The sequence below is a fragment of the Filobasidium floriforme genome, assembly GCF_021052385.1.
Source record: "Filobasidium floriforme strain CBS 6241 chromosome Unknown HD553scaffold_27, whole genome shotgun sequence".
In the NCBI taxonomy this organism is placed as follows: Eukaryota; Fungi; Basidiomycota; class Tremellomycetes; order Filobasidiales; family Filobasidiaceae; genus Filobasidium; species Filobasidium floriforme.
Genome location: NW_025763648.1, coordinates 95,220 through 118,852, shown reverse-complemented (window position 1 = coordinate 118,852; position 23,633 = coordinate 95,220). Strand labels below are relative to the sequence as shown.

The following is a 23,633-nucleotide window of genomic DNA, read 5'->3' as shown; positions in this document are numbered from 1 at the left end:
GAATAGTATCTAACGAACAGCGATCGATTGGGGGATATAGATGTGAGAGATTGCGAGGATTGTGAGTATTGTGAAGATTGTGACACTACTTGTATACATGTATGATTGATTGATTATCGTCACGAGGTTGGCTTTGAGAGTGGTGACGGCGGCCGTATTCTGTATGTCTTTAAATCTCTGTCCAGCTCGTATTGCGGGGCATGTGTACTGATCCTGCATCTAGTGCTGTCCCGAGTAGGAGAGTATCTCAGAACTTGTACAGGATTCTTGCACGAGATAATTGTCACCCTACCCTCGGTCGATCATCTTACCGGGAACGTGCATTATATGACTCGCGACCTCGTACAAGGACGCATGACTCGACCACGTCTCGACTCGTTCTATCACTATCTAAAGCCATATTGCAGAAGTCCCACCTGTAGCTTGTAGTGATACTCACGAGGCAGACTCCAAAAGAGATCTTGACAATTTCGCAACATCATACAAGATGTACCTTCGCCCGATCCACGCCGAACACGATATCCCAACCCTCCGTTCGCTCATCCACAAGACCCAACTAGGCATCCTCATCACCGCCTTCGACCCTACCGGTACATCCTCGGACAGACAACTTCACAGTACTCATGTTCCATGGGTCTTGCACGTGGAAGATCCCAAGAGCGAGACCGAGCTGGGGGTACTGCAAGGGCATATGGCCAGACAGAACCCTCAAGCTAAACTCCTCGTCGAGCTGGCGAATTCGAAGGCGAACAAGAACGACAACAACGAAGGGGTGATCGAGGAGCGGGATGTCATGGTGCTCTTCACAGCCCCTCAGAACGCCTACATCTCGCCCTCTTTCTATACATCGACCAAGCCCGCTACTGGAAAGGTCGTACCGACATGGGATTACGCTAGTGTGGCCGCCTATGGGAAGATCCGGGTGTACGCTCAGGGCGAAGAGGGGACGGGGGAGTTTCTGGATGAACAGGTGGACAACTTGACTAGGGAGAGCGAAGCGAAACACCTTCACCCTCGATCTCAAGCTCGATCGCAGAACGGAGATAAAGACGACGAGCATCAAGAAGGCTGGAAAGTATCCGACGCACCCACCCCTTATATCAACGTACTCAAACGCGCGATCATCGGGATCGAGATCAAGATCACCCGGTTGGAAGGGAAGTGGAAGATGAGCCAAGAGATCTCGGAGGCGGATCGGAAGGGGGTCGTCGAAGGTCTAGAGAGGCGGGATATGGAGCTGGGGATGGAGATGGGTGGAAGGGGAGTGGGGAAGATTGTTGAGGAGCGAGGGGAGGTTGAGGTGAAGAAGAAGGAAGTTGCGGGGAAGGTGTGATAGGTTGGGATCGTGAGAGCGGTTCGGGATGGGGTATGGCGAGGTGATTACTGGTAGTGCGGTAGGTCGTGGTAGAGTCTAGTTGGTGAGTTACAAGCGAGGACATGTGATGAGGTCTCATAGCGTCGATGTCGAACTCAAGCTGATTTTCGCCGACGACTCTTCCTATGTTACAGTACCTTTCGTTTCAGCTATGTGAGATATGATATAGGAGACATACCTTGTTCCACGGATTTTCAGTCGGTCTGGAACCAGGGCTATCAAGTGCAGTAACAGAATATCACGATCGAGCGATTGAGACTCGGGAATCAGAAATGGGCTCTCATGGAAGACATCAGCCAACAGTGTGCTCTCAGTGTGTGTGGAACGGACTATGGATCGAAGAGAAGAGCGGAAGAATCGTTTGCTACGGTGGCTGGAAAGCGAGAACGGAGCCTCAGCAGAAATTAGCAATCTAGGCGTCAATGCTTGGGACAACCCGTAAAGAGGTCAGCTAGGACGACGCCGGAAAGCTGGGTGGGATCAATGTCCATACTGGCAATATTTAGATCACGGTACCGAAGCATCAACTACACAACCCGTATGAATGCCGGACAGGCGGCAAATCTCAGCTTTGCTTTCATCTGGATTTCGATACCAACAACATCCACTAACAACAAGTATTCCCGAACATCACCCATCAATCAAACGTCATCACTCTCTCCCGACTCCCCGCTTGCAAATCAACTCGTCCCACTTTTGCTTGACCAACTCGGCCGCCTCATTTACCTCGAACCCGCCCTCAAGATGGCTGATCCCGTGCAAGACCGGGTTCCACTCGGCCAAGAGATCGTTGAACACCCGAGCTTCGTCTTCACCGTCCAGAACGCCTTGAGATGCCTGGACCCAGGCTTCGTACCGAGGGTACAAGAGTTCGAGTTCGTCGTGTTGAAGCATCTGGCGGGATGTGCTCAGTAGCTCCGCGAACCGGGGACGGAGGTCGACATAGGCGGTCTCCTCGTCTTCCTCGCCGTCGATGTCAGCGTGATCAGCGGCCCGCACTCGGGTGGCTCGAGAGACGTCTCGAAGAAAGTAAAGGTGTTCCTCGTACAGGTTGCCGAACTGCTGGCGCCGCTTGGCAGAGGTGTGGACCGTCTCGCCAGGGTGGATCGGGCGGACAGCTTTAGCTGTTTCTCAAAGGGGTCAAGGTGAGTACCAGCCTGTTCGATGTTCGTGCTGCTACTTACCTGGACACTGAACAGTAGGGCTAGGCAAGACGGAGTCAGTCCACATGATTTCAAGTCCAGGATAAGAGAATTCGAGGTGAATCACCCAGACTGTTAGCTCAGTCGACTACCAGTACTGATTATGAACCGTCCTGGTCTTTATAGGTATCAGCGCCGATCGCGTGATCTGGAAGTGAGGACAAAGGATGACATGCGACAGCGTGATCAGGGGACATCGATAAAAGGCATCAGTATGAGGAATATCCTGAAACTCAGGGGACCGGCCGAAGGTGCGATGGCTGGATTACAGAAAGCCTGCTCAGGGGGTATGGTCAGGTTTCTGGCGAAGACACCTCGAGCGATAACGACCGCATGGACTACCGACATAAGAGATACGATGCCGTAATGGACGGCTGATAATCTTGGTCGTTATCATTGGTAGTTGAGCATGCTGTATAGAATGATAGATGCAGCTATAACCTATAGCTCGCACGGCATCGCTCGACATGCGATTTCAGATTGCTTCCGACTTGAACGAAATATGCTTCCGATCTTCTGTCTCGGTCCTAGGGTTCGATGTGATTGTTTGATCAATTGCTCAATTGTTCATCATATCAGTCAATGTAAGGACTAAAGCCTCTTGGCCATCCTGTTTAGCAAGTCGTTCACCGAATCGATCATTTAGCCTATCTCGAGTTAGCTGTGTGAATTGAAACGAGTCGAAAGGGCCCGGTTTGGCAGAGTAAGTCACCTTTTTGCGAACGCGACACGTCCGAAGGTTCATCGTAGCGTAATAGCTGAACTCATATGTCTGTACAACCCAGTCAACACAGTTAGCTAAACGACTTGTGCCTAAACAAGGAGAGATCGTACGTGTTATAAGATGACTGTCGATGATAGCCTCTATCAAACCTATATAACTGAAGTCGGCTGACAATCGAAAAAAAATGTTGGCATCCTTTCAATAGCATCGATCGCTTTCATCATCAAACGCTCCAGCCAATTACCTGGGGAACCACGAAGTGATCGCTTTCGATCAACTGGACCAATAGTACGTAAGACCAGCTGGATTCAGTGACGCTGATCCGTGCTCATGGTCGCTTTTTGCGGGTTTGGACGATCACAACAGCTCTTTCACGACCTCTGGCCATCAACACATCTTCATGACAGCTGAGCAAGACGCTAAAGCTTCCAATATGGACTCTCCGAACGATACCACAGTGACCAGTACGACCTTCGGAGAAGTCCAACAGGAGCAGGTCGAACCGACCTCGGCCGATTTGGACAAAATGCACGATGGTGAGTTGTCAATTCCGACTCCGCATGACGTCCTTGAACACCTCCTGATGGCCGTTTTGGTTTCGGCTTGTTCGTAGCTCCATATACACTTCCTCTGGATCCTCAAGCGGAGCAGCTCTTGCCCAACGAGATCATGGCCCATATCTACTCCTTCTGCTGGCAAGGTACGCTGCTCAACTGTCTTACGGCCAGTCAACTTCATTTCGATCTTGCCGCTCGGGAGATGTACCGTCACGCGAGCACTCACATTCTCGCGAAGGGTGCTTCGGAGGAAGATTCCTACTGGTGCAGACACTTTCTGTTCTCGGAAGATCGGAATACACGTAATTCTGCAGCACAGCGCTTGCGTGATAAAACATATCGGAGCGCAATCTCGGGATTACGGGACGAGGGAATACGGGACGAAATATGGATGTATCTCGATTCGAAGCAATTCCCAAACTTCGAATTGTTGATCGGTCAGCTTCCCAACCTGAGAGCGTATGCCTGGACCACCAGCTTCGGCGACTATCACGCTCAGCGAGATGAGAGCGGAAAGTGGAATCAACTTTCGTTGGCAATCGAATCTGCTGCCGAGTTTCTTGAGTATGGCGGGCTTTCTTACACAAAAGGCTTGGCTGCAAACATGGAGACAACTCTGGATTCGTTGAAGCTCTACCAAGGCATGGTCGATCCGGAAGAATGGGACTCTGACGAGGAAGAGTATGCTATTGAGAATCAGCGCGAATGGGCCGAGCTGATTAGCGAGGTATCAACCTTCCGCGATGGCTTGAAGAGCCTGAGGATCATTACCAGTTCGCGAGCTCCGGAGTCGGACGTGCATCTCCTGCATCGACTGATGTCTCCGTCACTTGTCCAATTGAACCTGTCTGAAATAAATGGTGCTGAACTGGAGATGATCCTCTTGTGGGACGTGCCTCAGCTACGCCGTATAGAGGTGACACTTAAGGCCCAAAGCGATTGGAAGATCGCCAGTCAGCAAAACATCACCGGCTTTTGCGCTGGTTGTCCAAACCTGGAAGAAATCCAAATCGAAGTGGAGTTTCCAACAAACCGAATTGGAACGAGTACCTTCGACTTCGTCATGTGGCTTTGCGCCTTGTTACCGACAAAGTGCAATGTCGCTGTCCGGGAGCAGAGTTGGTATGGGGGTAAACCGCCTAGGGACCCCTGGATGGAAGAAGCCGTGGTTTGGTATCGAAAGATCCGACAGCTCGAGCAGCAACCGAGATCGCTCTAGCCTCTGTCGCGCAATACTCTACTTCGCTTCAGCTTGTTCGCTCGAGCGACACCTGTCTGTGTAACATCTCGTCCGGACGGAAATTTCTCCGGTCTGTCGTGATCCTCGAGTGCGGCACGAGGGCCAGACTGGGTTCTGCACAAGCGGAAGAGAGACCTAGGGGATCCTGAGCATAGGAAAAATATTATAATGGAACGACCAGCTCATCGCCGCATTCACAACAATACAACAGACCGACGCCGGACTGCGTTACAAAGCACACGAAATCACCCTTTGTCTTCTCCGATTCTTCGCTTCCATCGTACCCACCCCAGCACATCTTCCTGCCTCAAATTGCCATATCCGTCGCTCCCTCTGTTTCTTTCGCTCAACGGTCCAACCCGTCGCCGCTCGGTCAAACGAGTCCCCTGTTCTTATCAGAACCCGATTGCCGGATCTCGTTTCCGGCGAGCAAGACGAGGATGATGAGTTGGAGTACGATCGTGGTGATCGGGACTGCCAGGTGGTGGCCGTATCCGATCTGTTTGGCCTGGATGGCGGCGGAGATTATGAGGAGGGCGGCGATGAGGAGTTTGAAATACTTGTTCATCGTGCTCGGGGGTCGAGGACGACTGATTTAGGCTTCGGTGGAGGTGAAAGCGGATATGAAGAGGAGTCGATCCGTCAACTCGATGAGATGAGATCGACTGGGGGTTTGTGGCAGTGCTGCTGCAAAAGTCGGTTTACTGAAGACTTTCTCGCTATTGCGATGGCGATGCTCGATACGGGATGCGGCTCAGAGTTCTCGCGAAGCCGCCGGTAACGACAAGTCCCTCGATGGCCGATGGTATATATGCGATTGACTTGATCCATTTTTAGATGCAAACAAAGTACCGGCTTCCATCCTACCAGGAGAGAAGAGCTCGTGACCTGTGACCCTGTGGAGTTCGCTGCGTTTCGTCTCTCTCCTGCTGTACCTGCTCTCGGTCTTCGTATCTTAGCGCTGTCGCTACCGCGCGGACGATCATTGGAGCGAGCGCAGTAGATTGCTTAGCGCCATCGAGCGTGTCGGCGAAATAGTCAGGATGACGGCAAAATGCACTGTGCTCGGGGTCGCCTTGCGATGAATCAACTTCGGGGATGTGGGCCAGGGGATCATTCACGAAGGACCTTCATGCAACAAGACGTAACAGATGGCCCCGAGCGATCTTCACAACACTATAGCATGATGATCTTCGTCACTGGAACTCTACAAGAAGGTTGGGATAGCACGCCCAGTCCATCGCGCAACTCTCTTGCTCAATCGTGCATGACATCCGATAGTTTCTGTCCGTTGACGGTGACAGGTACCGCTGGGATGAGAACGTATACCATTCTGGCCCAGTCGTCTGTCCTGTTGTGCCAAGCGTGGATGCTGGTTCACGTAGCGGACGAAGATGAGCGCCGACCGACTGGGCTATCGAATGGGATACACTCACGTTCCACGTTGGACAACGACGTCAGACTGTTTCAAAAGTCTTTCCGCCCCATCGTCCAACTCCAATACCAGGTTACCGTAGATGACGATGCCTAAGCGAGGAATCAAATCTTCTCAGCGGCGGAACGTGGATTACGCGCTCAAGGCTAAACGACCAACCGTAATCCAACGTTTCCGTGCGGTGCATGGGGGAGCTGCTTTGAGGTGGAAAGTCGACAAATCGGCACAGCGAACCATTCTCTTGATAGATAGGTCCTCCGATGGTCTGCATGTCTTTCGCATGGTCATTGTCTACGGGGAACCCCTCCGTTCTCCACGGAACCTATGGGAGATTACGCGGTGGTAAGTGGTTTACGTTGGGCTCCGTGGGGCAGACCCTTGGTTGCAACGAAGGATGCTGACTCCAAATAATGCCCTTTTTCCAGGATCCTCTGTTGTGGCGGTCCTGGGGATCTCGTTTTCGAACCTAAAAATGGCCTTTCCTTTCTCATCGTGCGCAGTGACGAATCGTCTGGCGGATACCGGGTCGGAGGCGTCGAACGATACGGGAATCGACATGATTAAATGCTACGGTTGCAGGTTCGAGGAGAGCGTGTCGATACACCAGCAAGTACGGGAGTGTCCCTTCGCTTCTCGCTTGATATACCAGATGAGAAGCGCCAAAACGACAGCTGAAGTGTCTGGATTTCAGATATCCGGCCTCAATAGCATCCGTCACCGCCCAGACAACGTAAACACGCAAGGTCATGCTACCCAGCGCTCACCTCAACGCTTCATATGCGAGTTGTCCCACGTACACCATCGTTCAGCAACCTAGACACCTCGTACCCGCCTCGAATCTCTCAAGATGACTTCTCTAGTCGGTAAAACCGCCCTGGTAACCGGTAGGTCTTCATCAATGAAACACGCCGTTGACGATCGTTTTGACCTGATGTTCCTCATCGTTCTTCGCAGGTGGATCCGCCGGCATCGGTAAGGTCGTGGTCTTCTGACAATAATTCTATTCTGACTGATCTAGAGCGATTCCGCCATGATGCAGGCGCTGCGGTCGCCAAACAGTTGGCTTCAAGAGGTGTACGAGTCGCGATCAACTATTCTTCCAACCGCGAACGCGCGGCAAAGACACTATCACAGCTTGAAGGATCCGGACACATTCTCGTACAAGGCAATGCGTTCGATCGGGAGGGAATCGAACAATTAGTCAAGGCAAGAAGACTTTGTGGCAAAGGTATATCGCCCGTGCTAAACAGCGAGTGTCCTTCCCGTAGACAACGCTTGAAACGATGAAAGACCTCGACATAATTATTTCCAACGCTGGATGGACCGCATTCGGGGAATTCAATGATCTCGGTAAGTTTACGCATGTTGTCCTGGGGTCCTGCTTCAATAATATTCTGAGTGAAGGTGCTGACATCTCCTAGATTCATCATAGGGGCTGTCAGCGATGATGACTGGATGTAAGGCCGCCCCCGTCCCAAGCCGCTCGCCCAATCTAATGAAGCTAAGAACGACATGATTGCCTCAGGAAATGCTACCAAAGCAATGTCATGTCCCACTTGTGGTTGTCTCAAGCTTGTAGAGAGACACTGGAGCGCACGAAAGGTGAGACTGCTCACCTGCACTCCCACACGTTGACTGATTCCGGCGATTCCTCTTTCTTGGGCATCTAGGCTGCATTGTTATATCGGCCTCCGTGGCAGGAATCAAACCCAGCGGAAGTAGCATGGTACGTCCAAGCTCACTCTCGTAGTTCCAGTATCGGTAGCTGAGATCAGAGAGGCTGCGCTCGAACAAGGCATATTGTAAGAGCCTGTACAGTTATGTCTCGTCAAGCGTGCGTGAAACTGACACAACGTCATGATTGAGTTAACAGCTGTCTCGAAAGCGGCCACCATCCATCTAGCAAAGTCACTCGCCAAAGCCTGTGCCCCTAATATCCGTGTGAACAGTGTCTCGGCTGGGGTGATGATGACGGACTGGTCCAAGGGATTCGATGAAGAGCACATCGAGAAAGTGATTCAGAGCAACTCGCTGCGGAAGCTTGTCAACGTCGAGGAGGCCGCGATGCTATACGGTGCGTATTACGACCGATCTCTATCTGATTTGAGGTTCACTGACGGAATTTGCTGGCATTCAGTTGCTTTGGCGGAGAACGGCTCGATGACCGTAAGTTTCTGTGTTGACACGCTTACGAACGGTATCTGAGCGGTGGATGACACATACGCAGGGGCAGAACTTGGAAGTGAGCTGCGGTTTCGGGCTGTGAGGTCGGGCTTCTGCGTGGATGTAGTTAGTAGCATCGTACTGAAGCATAAAGTATCATGATTTCATCTGTTATGCGCTTGGGAATAAGTCTCGATCCAGGTAGAAGACGAGAAAAGGAAGCGATTGATTCCATGCGGTTGATGAACGATTTTCTCGTTGAGTCAAGTGGGGAAGACACGGGGATGGGTTGGAGGAGCGCTCGGATCCAGTAATACCAAGAAGTATGTTGTAGCGCGCATGAGACCTTTCGCGAGGCGACTGCCTCGAACATGCTTGTGGAGAGCGTCAAACAGATTCTTATTCGAAGTTCATCGTATATATTTACAGCAGTAATGAATACAACAATGTATCGTCTCAGAAGCGGCCGATCCCCATCGGACCGTATCTACCGTACAGCTTGGTACCAGTAATGAAAGCGCCGTACCCCAACGCTCCGACGATAGTACTCAGAGTCAGCCCTGCCGTGAACAAGAAGCCTATAACGAAACTTGGCTCAGCGTCATCTACTATGGCCGCCCAAACAGTACACTCACTTCCTCCGAAAAAGTCGATACGATGCCCGGGGACTTGTTTGAGAGGCTTCAGGGCGAGCCGAGAGATTTCGAGTTGTACGTTGTGGTGGTCATCCTTTACCACTGCTTGACCTTGCGGGAAAAAGGTCCGACGGGATTTCAATGCGAAAGCCTCGCGATCGATGTATGGCCCCATAACTGAATCCACAGACACATCATCAGATCAGATCAGGTTAAGAACATCGCGATACGCAAGATACTCACCTAGAAATCGCTCAGGTAACTGATTGACGAAAACGTAAGGGATCGAAGATAGTGCTTTGAACGCGTACTCCCCGAAGCTCGCATTCGAAAAGACGTAAGTCGCAACGCCAGCCGGGACTTCGTCCTGAACAAAGTCGAGCGCATAGTCGAAGCTGGACACCGAAAAGACGGGCAAGAAATCGAGCTCGCCGGGGCTAGCTCCTTCGAGAAGCTCGCGATGTTCCATTACGTCCTCCTGAATCCTCTTGAAATGTCGAGTCCCAGCATTCGCGCCTTGAATGGCCTGGAAGAAGCCTTCGGCAATGTTCTCGTGTACCAGGACAAAGGTGGGAGCCGACGAAGAGGGGTTCGCGGACGAGCTAGAGTGTGCGCTCGCCTGAACAATGGCGTCTACCACTTGTCGCAAGACGTCTCTCGCCCCTCGACTCATATCCTTGTCATTGGCGCTCCATCTCGAAGGCATAATTGTCTGGTCGATGATGATCGCGTTGGGCCGGAGCATCGATCTTCTCGTGCTGAATGTAGCGCCACGTTTGATCGTCTTCTGCAGAACCCAATCCGACTCGATCACAGCTGCAACGTCGAGTTTCGAGTCTCCTGCTTTGAACCCGTTCGGATAGGCCAAGAACTGATAGGCTTCCTGGTCCATTGTCTGGGATAACGTTGTGAGGAGTCCTCCCATGGTTGGGTACAACGATTCTGAGAACTGTATAGGGGCACATCATCCGGTTTAGTCATAGCACGTTATCAGGGTGGAAGCGTGGACACTCACAAGGATTATCGTTGCATTTCCATCGGCGATGGCGGTTGCTAGCGGGACAATCCAACTGGAAAAGGGGTCTGAGCAGGAGTATGATGAACTGCTATTACGGTTTCACGACGGAGAGTTGGCGCATCTGGCTGGAACTCACGATTCCATGTAGGAACGATTGCGATGACCCCAAGGCCTTGGTGCTTCTCTCGAACATCTAGTCCCACAGATTTCTGAGACCACTTCCGGGGCAGCACGGGCTCAAATCGTTTGGGCAATGCTTGATCGATTTCGATGATCGTCTCCAAGCAACAGTACAACTCGCGCGTGCTGCGGTCGAAGGTATCGTGTTTGGCGTCCGTCTCGACACTGGCGCTCATGGCTGGACCTAACCGCTGCAAGGCGGCTGCTGGGGGTGGCGCAAGTCAGCAACCGGTATATGCGACCATGGTGGGAGGATGCCGAAAGTACTAACAAAAGAGGCTCGCCAACTGTTTGTGCTTGAAAGCCCAATTCTCCACTCGCCCGTCTGTGATAGCCCCGCGAGCTCGCGAGATGGCTCGTTCGACAGATTGTTCTTCGGGTTTCGTGTCTACCATTGTGAATATGTTGATCAGAAGTTTGGAGAGATAATGTGGGACAGAAGACGGGATTCCACCCTGGAGATGCTGCAGTGGTAGCTTGTGTAGTATATAACGGATCGTATGTGAATTATCGGGTCACGAGCGCCCAAGTTCGGTAGCTAATGCGACGGGGGGTCTACAGCCGGACCACCGCGCTCGGTGGCCGAGGGTGGCGATAGTCGCGATGCTACTAGGTCGCCTTTGTGCAGGGAAACTATTCGACATTTCCTTTCCTTGTAGTTTGAACTGCACAAGAGATTTCCCTAACTTTACTCAATAGAGAACTGAATGCCGAGCAACGCCGACGATGATCATCAGGATAAGGTCTGCTGAAGGGACTAGGCGCCTTGAGGTCCTGCCCACAGACAGAGTATATTCACTGGAACGAACGGTAGGTCATGCCTTGATCGATCGTAAAAGTCTTGCTTTCGCATTGAAAGGATGCCTCATACCCCTTTGTCTAGTTACGAAACTTGTACGTTGACGATGCGCCGCTCAACGCGACCTTGATCATTCGAAGGGAAGAAGATCCAGCAGGGCTGAACCTCTTCAAAGGCGCCGATTGTACCAAATCGCTGGAAGAGGCCGGTATCGGGTACGTCAACTGTGTATGTCCCTCATGCACTCAGTGTAGGACTGACTCATTTCGACGGGGGATCAGTCACGGAGCGCTTCTGTATCTCACCTCGAAATGCGTGGCAGTCCTGCCGAGACCTACGAGTAATCAGTCTCTAGATCTCCCACAAGGTGAGTCCAACGGATAGACCAGCCACTTTCGGTTCCAGTCCTGAACCTCGTTCTGTCTCCTTTCAGACGGTCCCTTGTCACAATACCCGAATGATCAAGCTATATCCTCCCAGCATTTCAGCCATGCTACTTTCTATGCGATGATGCGGCGGTGGTTCAGATGGATGGCCGCCATCCTCGAGTGGTTTTACAGGGCCAGACCGAATTTGTAGCTTTAGGATATTTTAATTGTATGAGGAACGTACGATAATATGACAGTACTGCGCAAGTGTGTTGCGCTCGAGCCTTTCTTCGACAGAACGTCGACCTCAGACCTGCTCCGCTTCGCAATATTGACCTCATGATTCGGCTGGGCATCAATGGACACGCAATATGGTCGAGCCGGTACCATAAGCAGTTTCGTCGGATAGAATGGTCATTTCAAAGATACATCGACATCGAGCTCTCTTGAAATGTTGCACCTAGCTATACGCTCGTGGTCCTCCTCATGATCGATGGCGGTTAGGATGGTCGAATAAAAGGTTTTAGACAAGAGGAAGCACCAAATAGCTATTGTATCGGTCTCCCACGTGCAAAACGTTTACTCCGCCGAAATCTTGCTCGTTCCTGCGGAACACGACATTGTCAGCAGGTTCGCCAGAGAAACTCTTGTGACCCGATCTTATTTCCTTACCTGTCTACGGGATCGTTGTGCAGGAAGATACCCCCACCTTGAGTGTCACCGGTGGCAACCTACGGATTGAAACGAGATAAGAACGTCTCCGAGTCTGATTCATAAAAAATTACACTCACTTCGGCGATGATCTTGCCCCCGGGCGCGACGATGCAAGCGGTCGGCCAGATCTCGACGACGAGGACGTACACGACGTCCGGCTTGAGGTAGTCTACTTCGGTAGACAGGTAATCTCGATGAGGCAGCCAGTCTCGGTGCCTCGGGGACTGTTCGTTGATCTTGCGTACAGAGGCTCGAAGCCATCCTGAAAATAGCAAAATAAAATTCAAAAAAATTGACACCTTGAACTGATGATTATCAGTCGGTCGGATATGCTCACCTTTGCAAAGTGGCACAGGATCGCCCGCAGTACCTGAGCGAAGACCATATATGACGAACCGTCAGCGGATCAACTCCGTCGCAATACAAGTTTCGTCCTACCCGTGTAGAAGACTTCTTGCCCTTGTGGATCGATATGTCTGAGAGTGACGAACACGTCGATATCCTTGGGATGGGTGCCGTCTTCCCTGCGCTCGACGCTGTACGCCAGCGACATCAAAGGATGTCCAGCTATTTCGGTCTCCTTGTCGAACGTAACTTCGAACTGCAGCGGTTCGGATTTCCCAAGCGCTTCCAGAGGGAACGTCTTGCTTTCGGTAGACGAAGTCTCAGACAAGGTGAGATCCGGTTGCAAGTGAAACTTGGTGTATCGAGTTCGTGCCAGGGGCCATTCGGCTTCCCCACGACTTGTATAGGTAGCTTCCGCCTCGTTCGAGTTGTGACCGGGATTACCTCGCCTCTCAAGCACAGAGACGGCGGGCACCTTGACATTCGGACCGAGTTTCCATCCCCTATTATCCTTGTCTTGTAACCAGGCATCCAAGACTGCCAATCGAGGAATAGGAGAGTGGTCGATTAGATGACTATCCATCGGATCGAGAAGCGAAACGCTCGTCTACTAACAAGACTTTTGTAGTTCCACGTAATGCGGAAGGTAGAAAGGTAGATCGTGTCTGTGAGGGATCGTTCTCTGTCTCAGCTGCTGGATCAGGCTCTTTGACGAGCCAGGCGTTACATCGACTTACCGCCCTGAGATGAAATAGAGCCATTTGTTGGGGGTGCCTGCTTCGAGATATCCCACAACGTTGCCCCGTAGGTGCAACATGATGCCGCCAAGATTCGCCACACTTAAAACGGGCACTTCGATATCGCTGAGCTGGTAAACTCGGCTATCGTGATACTGCTCGTCCAGGTAACGATGGTCTCGGTTATCGATGGTCTGATCGCGTCTGCGCTCGACGAGTTGGTCGGCGGTGCGAGCGCCTTCAGCGCAGTCAGGACCTAAAAAGGGGAATGCGTGTCAGTTTAGCGACTCCTGAGGCAGTTTGATAGCCCAAAATTCGAAAACAAGAACCTACCGACAGGTGGGCCTTTGATCGTAGGGCCTGTCATGCAGTCGCCAGGTTAGCAGATGACGAAGTATATGAGACCCGAACGTCAAGAGGAGTTCGAAGAACGGGACCTACCAAACTGCCTCGATTGCTTCTCTGGGTTGCCATATTGCATCGGCCTGACTTGGTTGTTCCACCAGAACGAGACGAACTTGTTCGAGTAGATGCCTCCATGCCTGACCCGGTCTCGATAGTAGTCGGTCATACCTGAAAGACGAAGAGGGTTTTCGTGAAAAGGTCAACTCACAAGCGCTGAAACGGATTGACGAGTCTATTGACGTACCCTCCCAGGGGATGATACAGGCAAGTCCTTTGGGCTTGCGCGCTGCGACCCGCCACTGACTTCCGCCGTAGTATCTGGTTGGCAAAGAGAGGGACCATAATTAAATGGTGAAACCGGTTGATTTGACCTGCCAAGCTCACGAGATTCCCAAAAGGCCGATTTTGCCGGACGACCAGGGTTGGTCGGCAGCCCATTCGATGACTTCTGCAAAGTCAGAGCTGGTCTGATCCGACATGGTGTCCAGGAAACCGAAAGAGCTCCCGATACCACGCTCGTCGACGCGCAAAACGGCGTATCCGTGTCGAGTCCAGTAAGTGGGTTCTGGGACTTCCCAAGCCGAGTACTTGGACTTTTGCTCCTCAGGGATCTCTCCAAACGAATGGGCGTTGAAATCGGAGTAGGGAAGGTCTTTACCATAAGGTCCATCTAAGGAAACAGACACAGCGAGGTCAGATCATGTCAAGGCTCCCGAGCCCAATCAGAGGAACTCACACGTGACCAAGACGGGGTAGCGGCCAGGCGCGATCGGTCGGTAAAGGTTTCCTCTCAACAAGCCCAACCCATCTCGAAGTGGAATGTCGATATTCTTGTCGAAGATCATGGTCTCGGTCTCTTCTCGCGAATGCAGAGCGTTCGCTCCGGGCGTCGGCATGGGAAGATCGTTCATCTTGATTCGCTTGGCTTGTCCGTCGATCACTAGCAGGCGCGGTGCAGAGTTTCTTTCTTCTTGCAGAATTTGCGACAACTTGACGTTGAAGTATCAAGACAGTGAGACCTGGGCCTTGACCAGCTCACCCCTATAATCGTCCTCGTTTGAGGAGACCATCCTGGCCCAAATTAGCCTATGGGAATCGAACATCCATTCAAAACAGACGTCCGATGTTGCGCGCGGGCGCCGGCGCGGGAGCTTCGGCGTTTCAAGCCTTTCGCTATCGATCGTGTGGTCGGTCGGACTCGATAAAGTCTGATCGCTGAACCTACCTGTCTTTTTCCTTTCTCCTCTTCTTCATCCAACCAACATCGAATCGAAAAACGAATCACAGCGAGCAAGAGAAAACAATGACCGTCGATACGACCTCGAACCAGCGACTGCGAGTGACGATCGTCGGCGCGGGCCTCTGTGGTCTAGCCACGGGAGCTGCCATGCGCGAGTATGCTGATGTTACCGTGAGTCCACAACCTGGCTCCATCCGTCTCTCGCCACTCTTCTTGCAATCAATACGGCACACTGACGATGCTGCTCTTGGATCCCATTGAATAGATTCTGGAAAGCGCCGCTGAACTCGGGGAGATCGGAGCGGCCGTCCACCTCGCCCCGAACGCTTATAGGGTGATCAAGAATCTCGGCGGGGATCTCCTCAAGTACGGCTCGGTACCTTGTAAAGCGTATCGATGCTGTAAGTGCACATGTTTCCACGTTCACTCCCATCACCGCTCAAAAAAACTCGCTTTTGCTCGAACGAACGTATAGGGTCCCCGGAAGCCAAAATCCTCATCGACGCCCACTTCGACCCCCTCAAGGACGAAGGCTGCGAATGGACCTTGAACCACCGAGCCGACGTTCAAAAGGAACTTTGGAGATTGGCAACGACCGAGAAAGGTCTGGGGAAGCCGTGCGAGATCCGACTCAATGCGCGAGTGGTGGATCTGGTGAGTGTTGTCGATCGACAACTCCATCCGGCTTGCTTCATCTCCACGTCCCTACACGCTCACGAATATGATACGATATGATCTTGATCTTGGGGATGATGCTATGTGCAGGACACCTCTACCGGCCTCGTCACCCTCGCTTCCGGTCAAACGGTCGAAGGAGACATCATCATCGGCTCTGACGGCATAAAGTCCGTCGTCCGAGCCAAGACCATCTCTGCATCCTACAACTCTGCTCCTTCAGGACATTCCGCCTACCGGACCTTGGTCCCTTCACACAAGATCGAGAGCAATGAGCGGTTGAAAGCCTTGGGCTTGCTCGAGGGGAGGATTACGGTCGTAGATGGGGGCGAGAGGAGGATCATCTGTTATCCTTGTCGGGATGGGAGCTTGTTGAACTTTGTTTGTTGCTTGCGTGAGTTTCGATTCTCGTTTCGTCCCCCCCCCACACCCTCCAGAGCCGGCGTATCATCAGCTTGAGAATCATGTTGACGGTGATGTCTTGATGCTAATACGGTCTTGCTGGGACGTTATATCCGGTTCTGGCAGCCGACTCCGAGCTCAACGAGATCAGCGAGGAGAAATGGACGGCCAAGGGGGACGTCGATTCCCTGGTGAAATCATACGAGACGTTCGATCCGGTCTGGCAAGAACTTTTGTCGTAAGTCCTCCCCTAATTCGTCGTTGCGATGCTTGTCATTCCATTGATCCGTCGGCTGACATGGCAGGACGGCCTGGGCGCGATATTCACAGACAAGCCGAAGATATCGGTCTCTGGCAACTTCGGGACCAAGAACCCCTAGACAGATGGGTGAACGGACGGTGTATCCTCGTCGGGGACGGTGCTCATGCGATGTTACCGCACCAAGGTCAAGGAGCCTCTCAAGCGTTCGAAGATGCCGAAGCCTTGGGTTACGTCCTCCGTTCCTTGACCACCTCGTCATCTTCCTCCTCCGCTTCTTCACCACCTTCGTTTGAAGAAGTCAACGCTGCTCTACAAAGAGTCTTCTCCATCCGGTACAAACGGGCGACTTATATCCAACAATTATCTCGTGCGGGAGGTCTGGGGGAGATGAGGCGTAAAGGCCTCTCGCTGGCAAACGGAGAAGAGGCTCCTCCTCTGAACCCGATGAAGCAACAAGAGTATACTTGGGGGTATTGGGGTGCCGAACGATGGGAGGCTGAGCGGAAGGATTGGTTGGCTTGATGCTTTATGCTTGATCGAGGAGCTTTGATTGTACATTCTTGTTTCTTGATACGAGATTTCCTGCCGTCCTTTGCGTTCGCGGAGTTTCGCCTGGATTCGACCTGCTATGATAACATTCGCATCGCATTGAAGTTGCTTAACTGGTACGGATAACTACGGTATAAGGTGTTTGAGTCTTCTAGTCTGAGCCCTTGATAATCGATGTATCGATAGATCAGAGATCAGAGTGATGAGGTTCCTTTGATGAGGGGGCACGATCTATGGGAGACGACAAGTCTCAGGACAGCCGATGGCGTACTCACCCGCTCATTTATACCGGACCACGATCGACCCCATCGTTCATACTACACCGATCACCGATAAGATCAACTACCTGCCAAGTTTAGCGAGCCCCAATTGTTCCCCAATCACCATCATGGAGACTGTATTCGCTGTGATCGTAAATGGGTATCATAAAGTTGTTTTACGATATTCGCTACACATTTGTTTTCAAGACGACGAGACGAGCCACTACAGTTGAGAGCCTAGAGCGAGAAAAGGGACGAGCATACACGATGAGGCGCTTGTGATCGTAGCATATCAATGGTGGCCGTCGATATAGAATATGGGGTGTGGGGAGACACCGGACAGAGACGCCTAGTAGTCGATGACGACCCCGACCTTGTCCTTGATGACGTTGACGCTGATATCCCACAACCTCTTGGCCAGCTCCATATCCTTGGCCTGGTTCGTCTCGTTGCCCAGCTGCAATAATAATACGCACAGTAAAGAAACGCCGTGTCAGCCGTATTGTCACACGACACTCGCAATTCCCAAAACGCTATAGCCAAATCAGACGTCGACTCGACTCACCGAATCGTTAGGCTGAGTCAGATACGCTCCCTGATACTTTTGGACCACCGCCTCGTCACCCTCGACCTTCCCACTCGTCGCCGCCCAAAGCGCGCTCTCGGACCCCTGTTCGGGGGACATGAAGAACACCCTCGAGGCCGCCACCAACGCGGTACCTAGCAATCCATAAGGCTCTTGAGCTGCCTTTTCTTGGTCGGTGGCGACTGCGCCTGGGTGGACGGAGATGGTGAGGATGCGGTTGGAGATGGGCGAAGGGATGAGTTTGCGGATGGAGAGTTCTTTGGCGTAGAGGATGCTAAGAGACAAAGCCGGAGGAAGGTCAATAGCGGGTCAGCATTGAGCGATGACTGAGCAGGCAGTACTGAGAAGGCAAGGTGCGGGACTCACTTCATCAACTTGGACCTCGCGTAGCTACACACCGCTCCAAATTAGGTCAGCGTCTCGAAGCCTCCTTCCCCAACACCCCGTACAAACGCGACCCAATACTCACTTGCCATTCCCTCCGATATCCTTCTGACACTCCTCAAAGCTCTCAAACTTGACGTCCGACGGGCAAAGCTTATGCTGCTGACTAGCCTGCATGACGACCCGTACCGCTCCCTTCTTTCCCGCGTTCCTAGGTAATTGGGAGGTCGAGTCTAGTAGGGGGAGGAGGGTGTGGATGAGGAGCATGTGGGAGATGTGGTTGACGCCGAAGCTGGGGTCGCGATCGAGTTTGTGGTTGTTGTCAACAAAATGAATGTGCAACGGTGTGGTATTCGTTTCAGTGTAAGCAACAACCAGATCTCGACCATAACCCTCCCGAGCCGACTTACTGACAAGCCAACCCATCCTTCGTCTTCGCATACTCCGCAACCCCAATCCCGGCATTACAAACGACCAGATCCAACCCCTTCTCCTTCCCGCCAATCGTCTCCGGGAACCCTTCCCCGAAAGCCTTGACGGCGGAGAGGTCCCCCAGGTCAAGCTGGTGGTAGATGACTTTCCCCTTGGCGGCCCTCTGAGCGTAGGCGTGCGAAGAGGTCGAGGCGGAGGTTAGAGCGGATTTGGTGTGGGATTCGGTCTCTTCGCCGTGTGCGGGGGTGGTCGAGATGAAGTGGACTGTGGGTGTGGCACCGGAGGCGGATTGACGGTATGATGAGAGGGTTGAAGCCCGACGTGAAGTAATCGGTGGGGGGTTCGTAACGAGAGATGATACGACAAGTAGAACATGGGAAGGTATCATCGGTGAGTATCGACTCGATCGTAATGAAGGGGGTTCGTGGCCGCTCACCTTCCGCCCCGTTCAGAGCCAATCCCAGAACGATCTGAGCACCGATCCCAGCGCTACACGGTTGACAGATCATGAACGTCACATCATAGAATCGAATCACACATAAGATAAGATCGTAAGCAAGGAGAACATATAAACGACAACAGCCAAAACCGACGACCCACCTTCCACCGGTGACGAGGGCGACCTTGCCCGTCTGATCGGGAATGTCGTCAAAGGTGTATCGTTCGGAGAACATTCCTGTGAGTCCGGTCATGATTGCTAGAGTGAAGTGTGAATTTCGATATTTCGTTGGGTGAATCGTAGATAGAGATAAAGGCAGAATGTACAGATGTAGGGATCGTCAAAGTAAAGACGATGTGATCGAGGTTGCAGTGATGCTCGATGCCCTCGATGTCGAATCCCGATGGGATGACGGCAGAGGTAGGGGGCGAAGTGCTGACGTCAGCAACTCGTCATGGGTGACGTCATGATCACGTGATCATCACTCGCATACACCCACTCGACCTTGAGAGCTCTTGACCAGGGTCCAATCTGGCCAGCGTCCAATGTGTCTTTTCGCATGTGTTTGAGTCAGACCTACCCATAATACTACAACGATCTCGACTGTTCCAAGAGCTGACTGATCAACTAATCGCTAGTTGAGGCCACACAACCTTACTACTGATACAATTCCGAATCGAAACAATACAATATCAGTATATCACCTGTCCATGATCTTGATCTCCTTGACCTCCTTCACAGAAAATCCCTAGTCCCTGTTTTTCCTAGTCCTAATTCCAATCTTCTAGTCCTAGTTGACGAAAGCCAACCCGACAGCCGCCAGCGCAGCCGAGGCGACCAACATGAATACGTATTGCACGATCAGGAACATGCTGAGCGTATCCGCTGATCCGTCTGGCGAGTAGATTTGCGTGCTGTTCGAACGATAAGGTGCGGTCAGTCCATTTGATCTAGCCTGAATATAAACTCTGCAGCGCCTTTGACCTCGAGCCGGAGAGAGGTAAAGTTCGGCGAGAACTCACATGACGAGCTGGTTTACCGCAGCCGGAGTGCCAGAGAGCAACATGGCCACGAACTTGAGGACTGCAACGGATCGGCAAGACGTTAGCAATCTCCCATCTCGTACTTTCTCTTTGAACAGTATGCTCGGACTTGACTCACTCTTCTGATCCGGCGGGTATAGATTCGTATGTTGTGATAGACCCTGTGTCATCCCTACGCCGATGCAAGGGACGATGATCACTATCACGATTATCGTCGTAACATCTCAAAGATCAGCCTTCACGTCGACTTGACGATCTCGAAATCCAGATCCAGATTTGACGCCGAAAACGGACTCACTCTTGGACACCATCAACGCCATGATCGCCGCGATCGGCAAAGTCCCCCAACTCCTGGGCACCTTCAACCTAGCGAAACTCGCTCCCAACAACATCAACCCGACGGGAATACATATCGCCCCGATAAAAGCCGCCGTGTCCAGTACGAACGCCAGAGGAGGTTTCCCATCCGGTCCGTTGGGTATCCTCGTGCCCGTCCAGTTGTCGACGACGACGAAGAGCGCTTTGAGAGGGGAGATCAGGGCGATGGGGAGGGCGAAGAAGAGGGAGATGCTGACTGGGTTGAGGATGCCGATGACGCCGGTGAGGATGCGTCGCCAGAGAGGTATTCGAGGGGTGGTTACCGAGTCTTGTTCATCGTCGTCCCCTTCGTCTTCCTTCTTGTGAGGGTGACGGTGCGGCTCGGGGGTATTATCGTAGACCACCGCGTCAAGCTGTCGTTTCTCCCTTTCTTCCTCGATGACGTCCTTTTCCCTGTCCTTCTGGTTGATCTCCCCACCGAGCCGATTCCGAGGCCCGTTCCCCGTCGTATGCGATACGGTTGACCGCACGGGGGCCAGCGAGATCCCATCGTGGTAAGCCTCGGCGATGATCTCTTGGTGAGACCTGTACCTGGAAAGAGTAGGCTCGATAGCGTTTCCCGTCGTTGTCGTTGTCATTGTCGTCCCGAGATATCCTTTTTCGACGTCCGAATCCACCCCCTTCTTCTCGATATCCATATCCGGCTCATACTCTTGTTCCGGTTCCATACCGGCCTTCTGATTGGAGTCCACGTCCCTCTTGCTCTTGCCACCCCAACCCGGCCGATGATGCGTCTCCCTCATCCCCCTCCAAATCCCTGCAAGAGCAGCCCGTCTCTCTGCCCACTTGACGCGCCGGCTGACGTTGATCTCGCCCTCCGGCCTCGGTCGGAAATCCCATGCGCAGATCTTGCACGTCCCCAGGCCGAAGAACGAGAGCGAGTACTACGAGTTGTCACCGCCATCGTCGTCAAGGTTTGTCAAGGGCCGGTATCAGCTTCACGAAATAGCTATAGCGAGACTCTTCGGCGTATCATGAGATAGGCTGGGCTGGACTCACGATCAACATGAACACGCTCACGTAAGCCACACCTAACGTCGGATCCCTCTTAGGGTCAAACGGGTCTTGCGTGGCGATCGTCTGTACGACGGCGGTCGGTAGGTTTCCCCAGTTGCTAAACGTCGAGGCCTGTAATGCAAGGAGAATGTCCCACACCATTATTCTTGTCAGCTTCAATCTCAATTTGAATTTCGATCTCGATTTCGATGTCCGAATCGGGTCTGGTTGTATGGGCGATAAAGCAGGAAATGAGGAGTGGGGAGGGACTTACGATGATGATGCCATACCTAAAATCCGCCGGTACGTAGAACAACTCCCGGATGATCAGTCCTAGGATCTACAGTTGTAGTACAGTATAACATTCGCAACCCATCGCGTTTGATTAAGATATGATGTAACAAAATAGCTGATCAGCATATGCATCGAAATCCACTCCACTCGACTTGAAAGGGAACTCATGAGAAGAGGAAGTTGGACGCCGACTTGAACTTACCAACCCGGAAAACTGGTAGACGATCGCGCTCAAACAGAGCGGGCCTAGGAATTTGATGTTGTCGCTGTTAAACGCTGGGACGACGGATGCGAAGAGGAGGCAGGGGAGGCCGATCGTCTGCAAATCCCAAAAAAGGAAAGTTTTGAAAAGAAAAGAAAAAAACCGAAATGAAACGATATGATGCGTGGCAGGATTAGATTAGCATGACGAATCAAAACTCGGATTCCGATATCATACGGATGGGAGATAAGCGTACCATGGACAAATGACTCGCTCCCCTCGATGCGGCGGGGGGGAAGAGTCCTTTTTTCGTGAGTGTGAATCCGGCGAGGATGGTCATGGCCGTCTTGACGAGCGGGATGAAACCTGCGTCCAGCCAAATTGGTCATCGTATTTGCGGTCGTCAATGAATCATAGGATGGTCAGAGTCACGGTCACAGGAAAAGAGTCATGTTGCGATTGTGAGCCGATCGAGTGGAATGATTGCATGAGTGGATAGAGGTTGAGACCGGGACTGACCGGAATAGATGTAATTGCCCACATTCCCCATCGTCCTTAGAATTATTCACTATGTATTATGACGGTATCCTAGTACTTATACGGATCGTGTCGGGGCGATCGAGATCGGTATTCGGTTCCACAGGTCAACTATTATAAGGTGGAGTTGCTGGGTTGAAGCATGTAGCCCGAATCCGAGTATATTGTCACGAGGCAGGAGATGTGTCGTTCCTTGATGTGAAGCTGTACTATGGTACTATGGTCTTACAAGTTGCATGACATTACGATACGAGCAAGGATCGATAGGTCGAGCTCGAGTCAGGGAGCAGGGGAGAAAGCTGCAATCGGGGAATCGCAATCACAGTTCGGCCGAAAAAATCGGTCAACGCCGATGAAACCGGTCCGAAGCTTTACGGCAGTGAGGCGATGACATAATAAATGCCGTCATGTTACTCCGGATGTAAGAATTCATCTGGTGGCGGTAACTTTTACTACTATGGCGGCAATCGACTTTACATTTCAAATAGCTCGGGAGTGTGTGACAATGGCTTTACGCCAAGGTACAATACAGTGAAATATCGCATGGTATCATCGCACGACTGTGTTCCGTTGGATTCGATCGGTGAAGTTGTCAGATGAATTAAAGTCGGTGAATTGTTGCATAAGGACGATCGTATTATAACGTAGCAATGTTTAAGTACAAAAAATCAAAACCAATGGAATACAACAAAGAACTATTCCGACTCGTCAAACCCAGCAACAATCGCATCGATCGAGACCTTAGTATGTTTATCGGGGGAATTCTCCAACCCGTGACAAATCTCGTCGCGCAAACAGTCGAGTCCGTATTGGGCGATCCTAATGCGATCGGGCTGTTGCATTTGCCCTTGGTCCCGAATGATAGTAAGGGCCCGGCGGGCTCGATCGATGTGATGGACCGTTGGGTCATCCATTCGGATAGCGTTGGCGGGATCGACCTTCTTGCATTTTTCGCCGACCACACGACAAGGACCACAACTCGGCAACATCCCCTTGCCCTTGGTCACCCCGATACACCCGCGGCAAATGATAAAAGGCCCGTACTCAACTAACTTGA

The 23,633-nt window shown here is 52.1% G+C and overlaps 9 protein-coding genes across 9 annotated transcripts; 4 read left to right on the top strand and 5 right to left on the bottom strand.

The window, feature by feature from the left end:
• The first annotated feature begins 93 nt into the window (after positions 1-93).
• Positions 94-1,641, top strand: HD553DRAFT_142103 (putative FMN-binding domain-containing protein). The gene is made up of 3 exons (XM_046176673.1): positions 94-161; positions 224-1,418; positions 1,510-1,641. The coding sequence occupies exon 2, from the start codon at positions 488-490 to the stop codon at positions 1,331-1,333; it is 846 nt and encodes a 281-aa protein (XP_046032968.1). The 5' UTR covers positions 94-161; positions 224-487; the 3' UTR covers positions 1,334-1,418; positions 1,510-1,641.
• Positions 1,642-3,528: 1,887 nt separating this feature from the next.
• On the top strand, positions 3,529-5,172 carry HD553DRAFT_141998 (uncharacterized protein). Its single transcript, XM_046176672.1, has 3 exons — positions 3,529-3,589; positions 3,668-3,837; positions 3,915-5,172. The coding sequence occupies exons 2-3, from the start codon at positions 3,702-3,704 to the stop codon at positions 5,075-5,077; spliced, it is 1,299 nt and encodes a 432-aa protein (XP_046032967.1). The 5' UTR covers positions 3,529-3,589; positions 3,668-3,701; the 3' UTR covers positions 5,078-5,172.
• A 776-nt stretch (positions 5,173-5,948) lies between these two features.
• Positions 5,949-7,417, bottom strand: HD553DRAFT_141977 (cupin 2, conserved barrel domain protein). The gene is made up of 4 exons (XM_046176671.1): positions 6,936-7,417; positions 6,693-6,855; positions 6,535-6,625; positions 5,949-6,470 (listed from the first exon to the last, which is right to left on the bottom strand). Exons 1-4 carry the CDS (start codon positions 7,089-7,091, stop codon positions 6,356-6,358), a joined length of 525 nt encoding a protein of 174 aa, XP_046032966.1. The 5' UTR covers positions 7,092-7,417; the 3' UTR covers positions 5,949-6,355.
• HD553DRAFT_326780 (uncharacterized protein) lies at positions 7,381-8,841 on the top strand (the record flags this gene model as incomplete). Its single annotated transcript, XM_046181738.1, has 12 exons — positions 7,381-7,417; positions 7,488-7,505; positions 7,573-7,733; positions 7,802-7,883; positions 7,966-7,990; positions 8,059-8,135; positions 8,204-8,259; positions 8,352-8,367; positions 8,407-8,607; positions 8,671-8,699; positions 8,761-8,775; positions 8,824-8,841. The coding sequence occupies 12 exons, from the start codon at positions 7,381-7,383 to the stop codon at positions 8,839-8,841; spliced, it is 735 nt and encodes a 244-aa protein (XP_046032965.1).
• A 311-nt stretch (positions 8,842-9,152) lies between these two features.
• On the bottom strand, positions 9,153-10,924 carry HD553DRAFT_345963 (uncharacterized protein; the record flags this gene model as incomplete). Its single annotated transcript, XM_046183152.1, has 6 exons — positions 9,153-9,274; positions 9,332-9,508; positions 9,575-10,280; positions 10,347-10,414; positions 10,486-10,731; positions 10,801-10,924. The coding sequence occupies 6 exons, from the start codon at positions 10,922-10,924 to the stop codon at positions 9,153-9,155; spliced, it is 1,443 nt and encodes a 480-aa protein (XP_046032964.1).
• Positions 10,925-12,219: 1,295 nt separating this feature from the next.
• Positions 12,220-14,742, bottom strand: HD553DRAFT_277884 (X-Pro dipeptidyl-peptidase protein; the record flags this gene model as incomplete). Its single annotated transcript, XM_046178017.1, has 11 exons — positions 12,220-12,301; positions 12,369-12,427; positions 12,488-12,672; positions 12,748-12,780; positions 12,849-13,292; positions 13,371-13,420; positions 13,493-13,748; positions 13,934-14,065; positions 14,142-14,215; positions 14,282-14,567; positions 14,634-14,742. 11 exons carry the CDS (start codon positions 14,740-14,742, stop codon positions 12,220-12,222), a joined length of 1,710 nt encoding a protein of 569 aa, XP_046032963.1.
• Positions 14,743-15,200: 458 nt separating this feature from the next.
• Positions 15,201-16,998, top strand: HD553DRAFT_326776 (uncharacterized protein; the record flags this gene model as incomplete). Its single annotated transcript, XM_046181737.1, has 6 exons — positions 15,201-15,308; positions 15,403-15,538; positions 15,613-15,791; positions 15,903-16,206; positions 16,341-16,452; positions 16,545-16,998. 6 exons carry the CDS (start codon positions 15,201-15,203, stop codon positions 16,996-16,998), a joined length of 1,293 nt encoding a protein of 430 aa, XP_046032962.1.
• A 374-nt stretch (positions 16,999-17,372) lies between these two features.
• HD553DRAFT_352918 (uncharacterized protein) lies at positions 17,373-19,492 on the bottom strand. The gene is made up of 7 exons (XM_046183730.1): positions 19,288-19,492; positions 19,124-19,176; positions 18,666-18,951; positions 18,341-18,547; positions 18,238-18,261; positions 17,851-18,145; positions 17,373-17,742 (listed from the first exon to the last, which is right to left on the bottom strand). Exons 1-7 carry the CDS (start codon positions 19,377-19,379, stop codon positions 17,635-17,637), a joined length of 1,065 nt encoding a protein of 354 aa, XP_046032961.1. The 5' UTR covers positions 19,380-19,492; the 3' UTR covers positions 17,373-17,634.
• A 168-nt stretch (positions 19,493-19,660) lies between these two features.
• HD553DRAFT_289591 (uncharacterized protein) lies at positions 19,661-22,885 on the bottom strand. Its single transcript, XM_046178324.1, has 9 exons — positions 22,559-22,885; positions 22,296-22,405; positions 22,040-22,156; positions 21,818-21,883; positions 21,547-21,675; positions 20,468-21,431; positions 20,288-20,368; positions 20,149-20,209; positions 19,661-20,040 (listed from the first exon to the last, which is right to left on the bottom strand). Exons 1-9 carry the CDS (start codon positions 22,587-22,589, stop codon positions 19,917-19,919), a joined length of 1,683 nt encoding a protein of 560 aa, XP_046032960.1. The 5' UTR covers positions 22,590-22,885; the 3' UTR covers positions 19,661-19,916.
• Between the last annotated feature and the right edge of the window lie 748 nt (positions 22,886-23,633).

Coding starts and splice junctions, on each gene's coding strand:
- HD553DRAFT_141998 (XM_046176672.1), top strand. CDS start 3,702: ATGACAGCTGAGCAAGACGCTAAAGCTTCCAATATGGACTCTCCGAAC. Junction 3,838..3,914: donor TTTGGACAAAATGCACGATG/GTGAGTTGTCAA, acceptor GCTTGTTCGTAG/CTCCATATACACTTCCTCTG.
- HD553DRAFT_142103 (XM_046176673.1), top strand. CDS start 488: ATGTACCTTCGCCCGATCCACGCCGAACACGATATCCCAACCCTCCGT.
- HD553DRAFT_289591 (XM_046178324.1), bottom strand. CDS start 22,589: ATGGGGAATGTGGGCAATTACATCTATTCCG. Junction 22,406..22,558: donor GGGCAATTACATCTATTCCG/GTCAGTCCCGGT, acceptor GGCTGGACGCAG/GTTTCATCCCGCTCGTCAAG. Junction 22,157..22,295: donor GAGCGAGTCATTTGTCCATG/GTACGCTTATCT, acceptor TGGGATTTGCAG/ACGATCGGCCTCCCCTGCCT.
- HD553DRAFT_141977 (XM_046176671.1), bottom strand. CDS start 7,091: ATGTCGATTCCCGTATCGTTCGACGCCTCCGACCCGGTATCCGCCAGA. Junction 6,856..6,935: donor GAAAAAGGGCATTATTTGGA/GTCAGCATCCTT, acceptor AATCTCCCATAG/GTTCCGTGGAGAACGGAGGG. Junction 6,626..6,692: donor CACGGAAACGTTGGATTACG/GTTGGTCGTTTA, acceptor TTCCTCGCTTAG/GCATCGTCATCTACGGTAAC.
- HD553DRAFT_352918 (XM_046183730.1), bottom strand. CDS start 19,379: ATGACCGGACTCACAGGAATGTTCTCCGAACGATACACCTTTGACGAC. Junction 18,952..19,123: donor GGCTCTGAACGGGGCGGAAG/GTGAGCGGCCAC, acceptor CCACACCCACAG/TCCACTTCATCTCGACCACC. Junction 18,146..18,237: donor GCGAGGTCCAAGTTGATGAA/GTGAGTCCCGCA, acceptor TTTGTCTCTTAG/CATCCTCTACGCCAAAGAAC.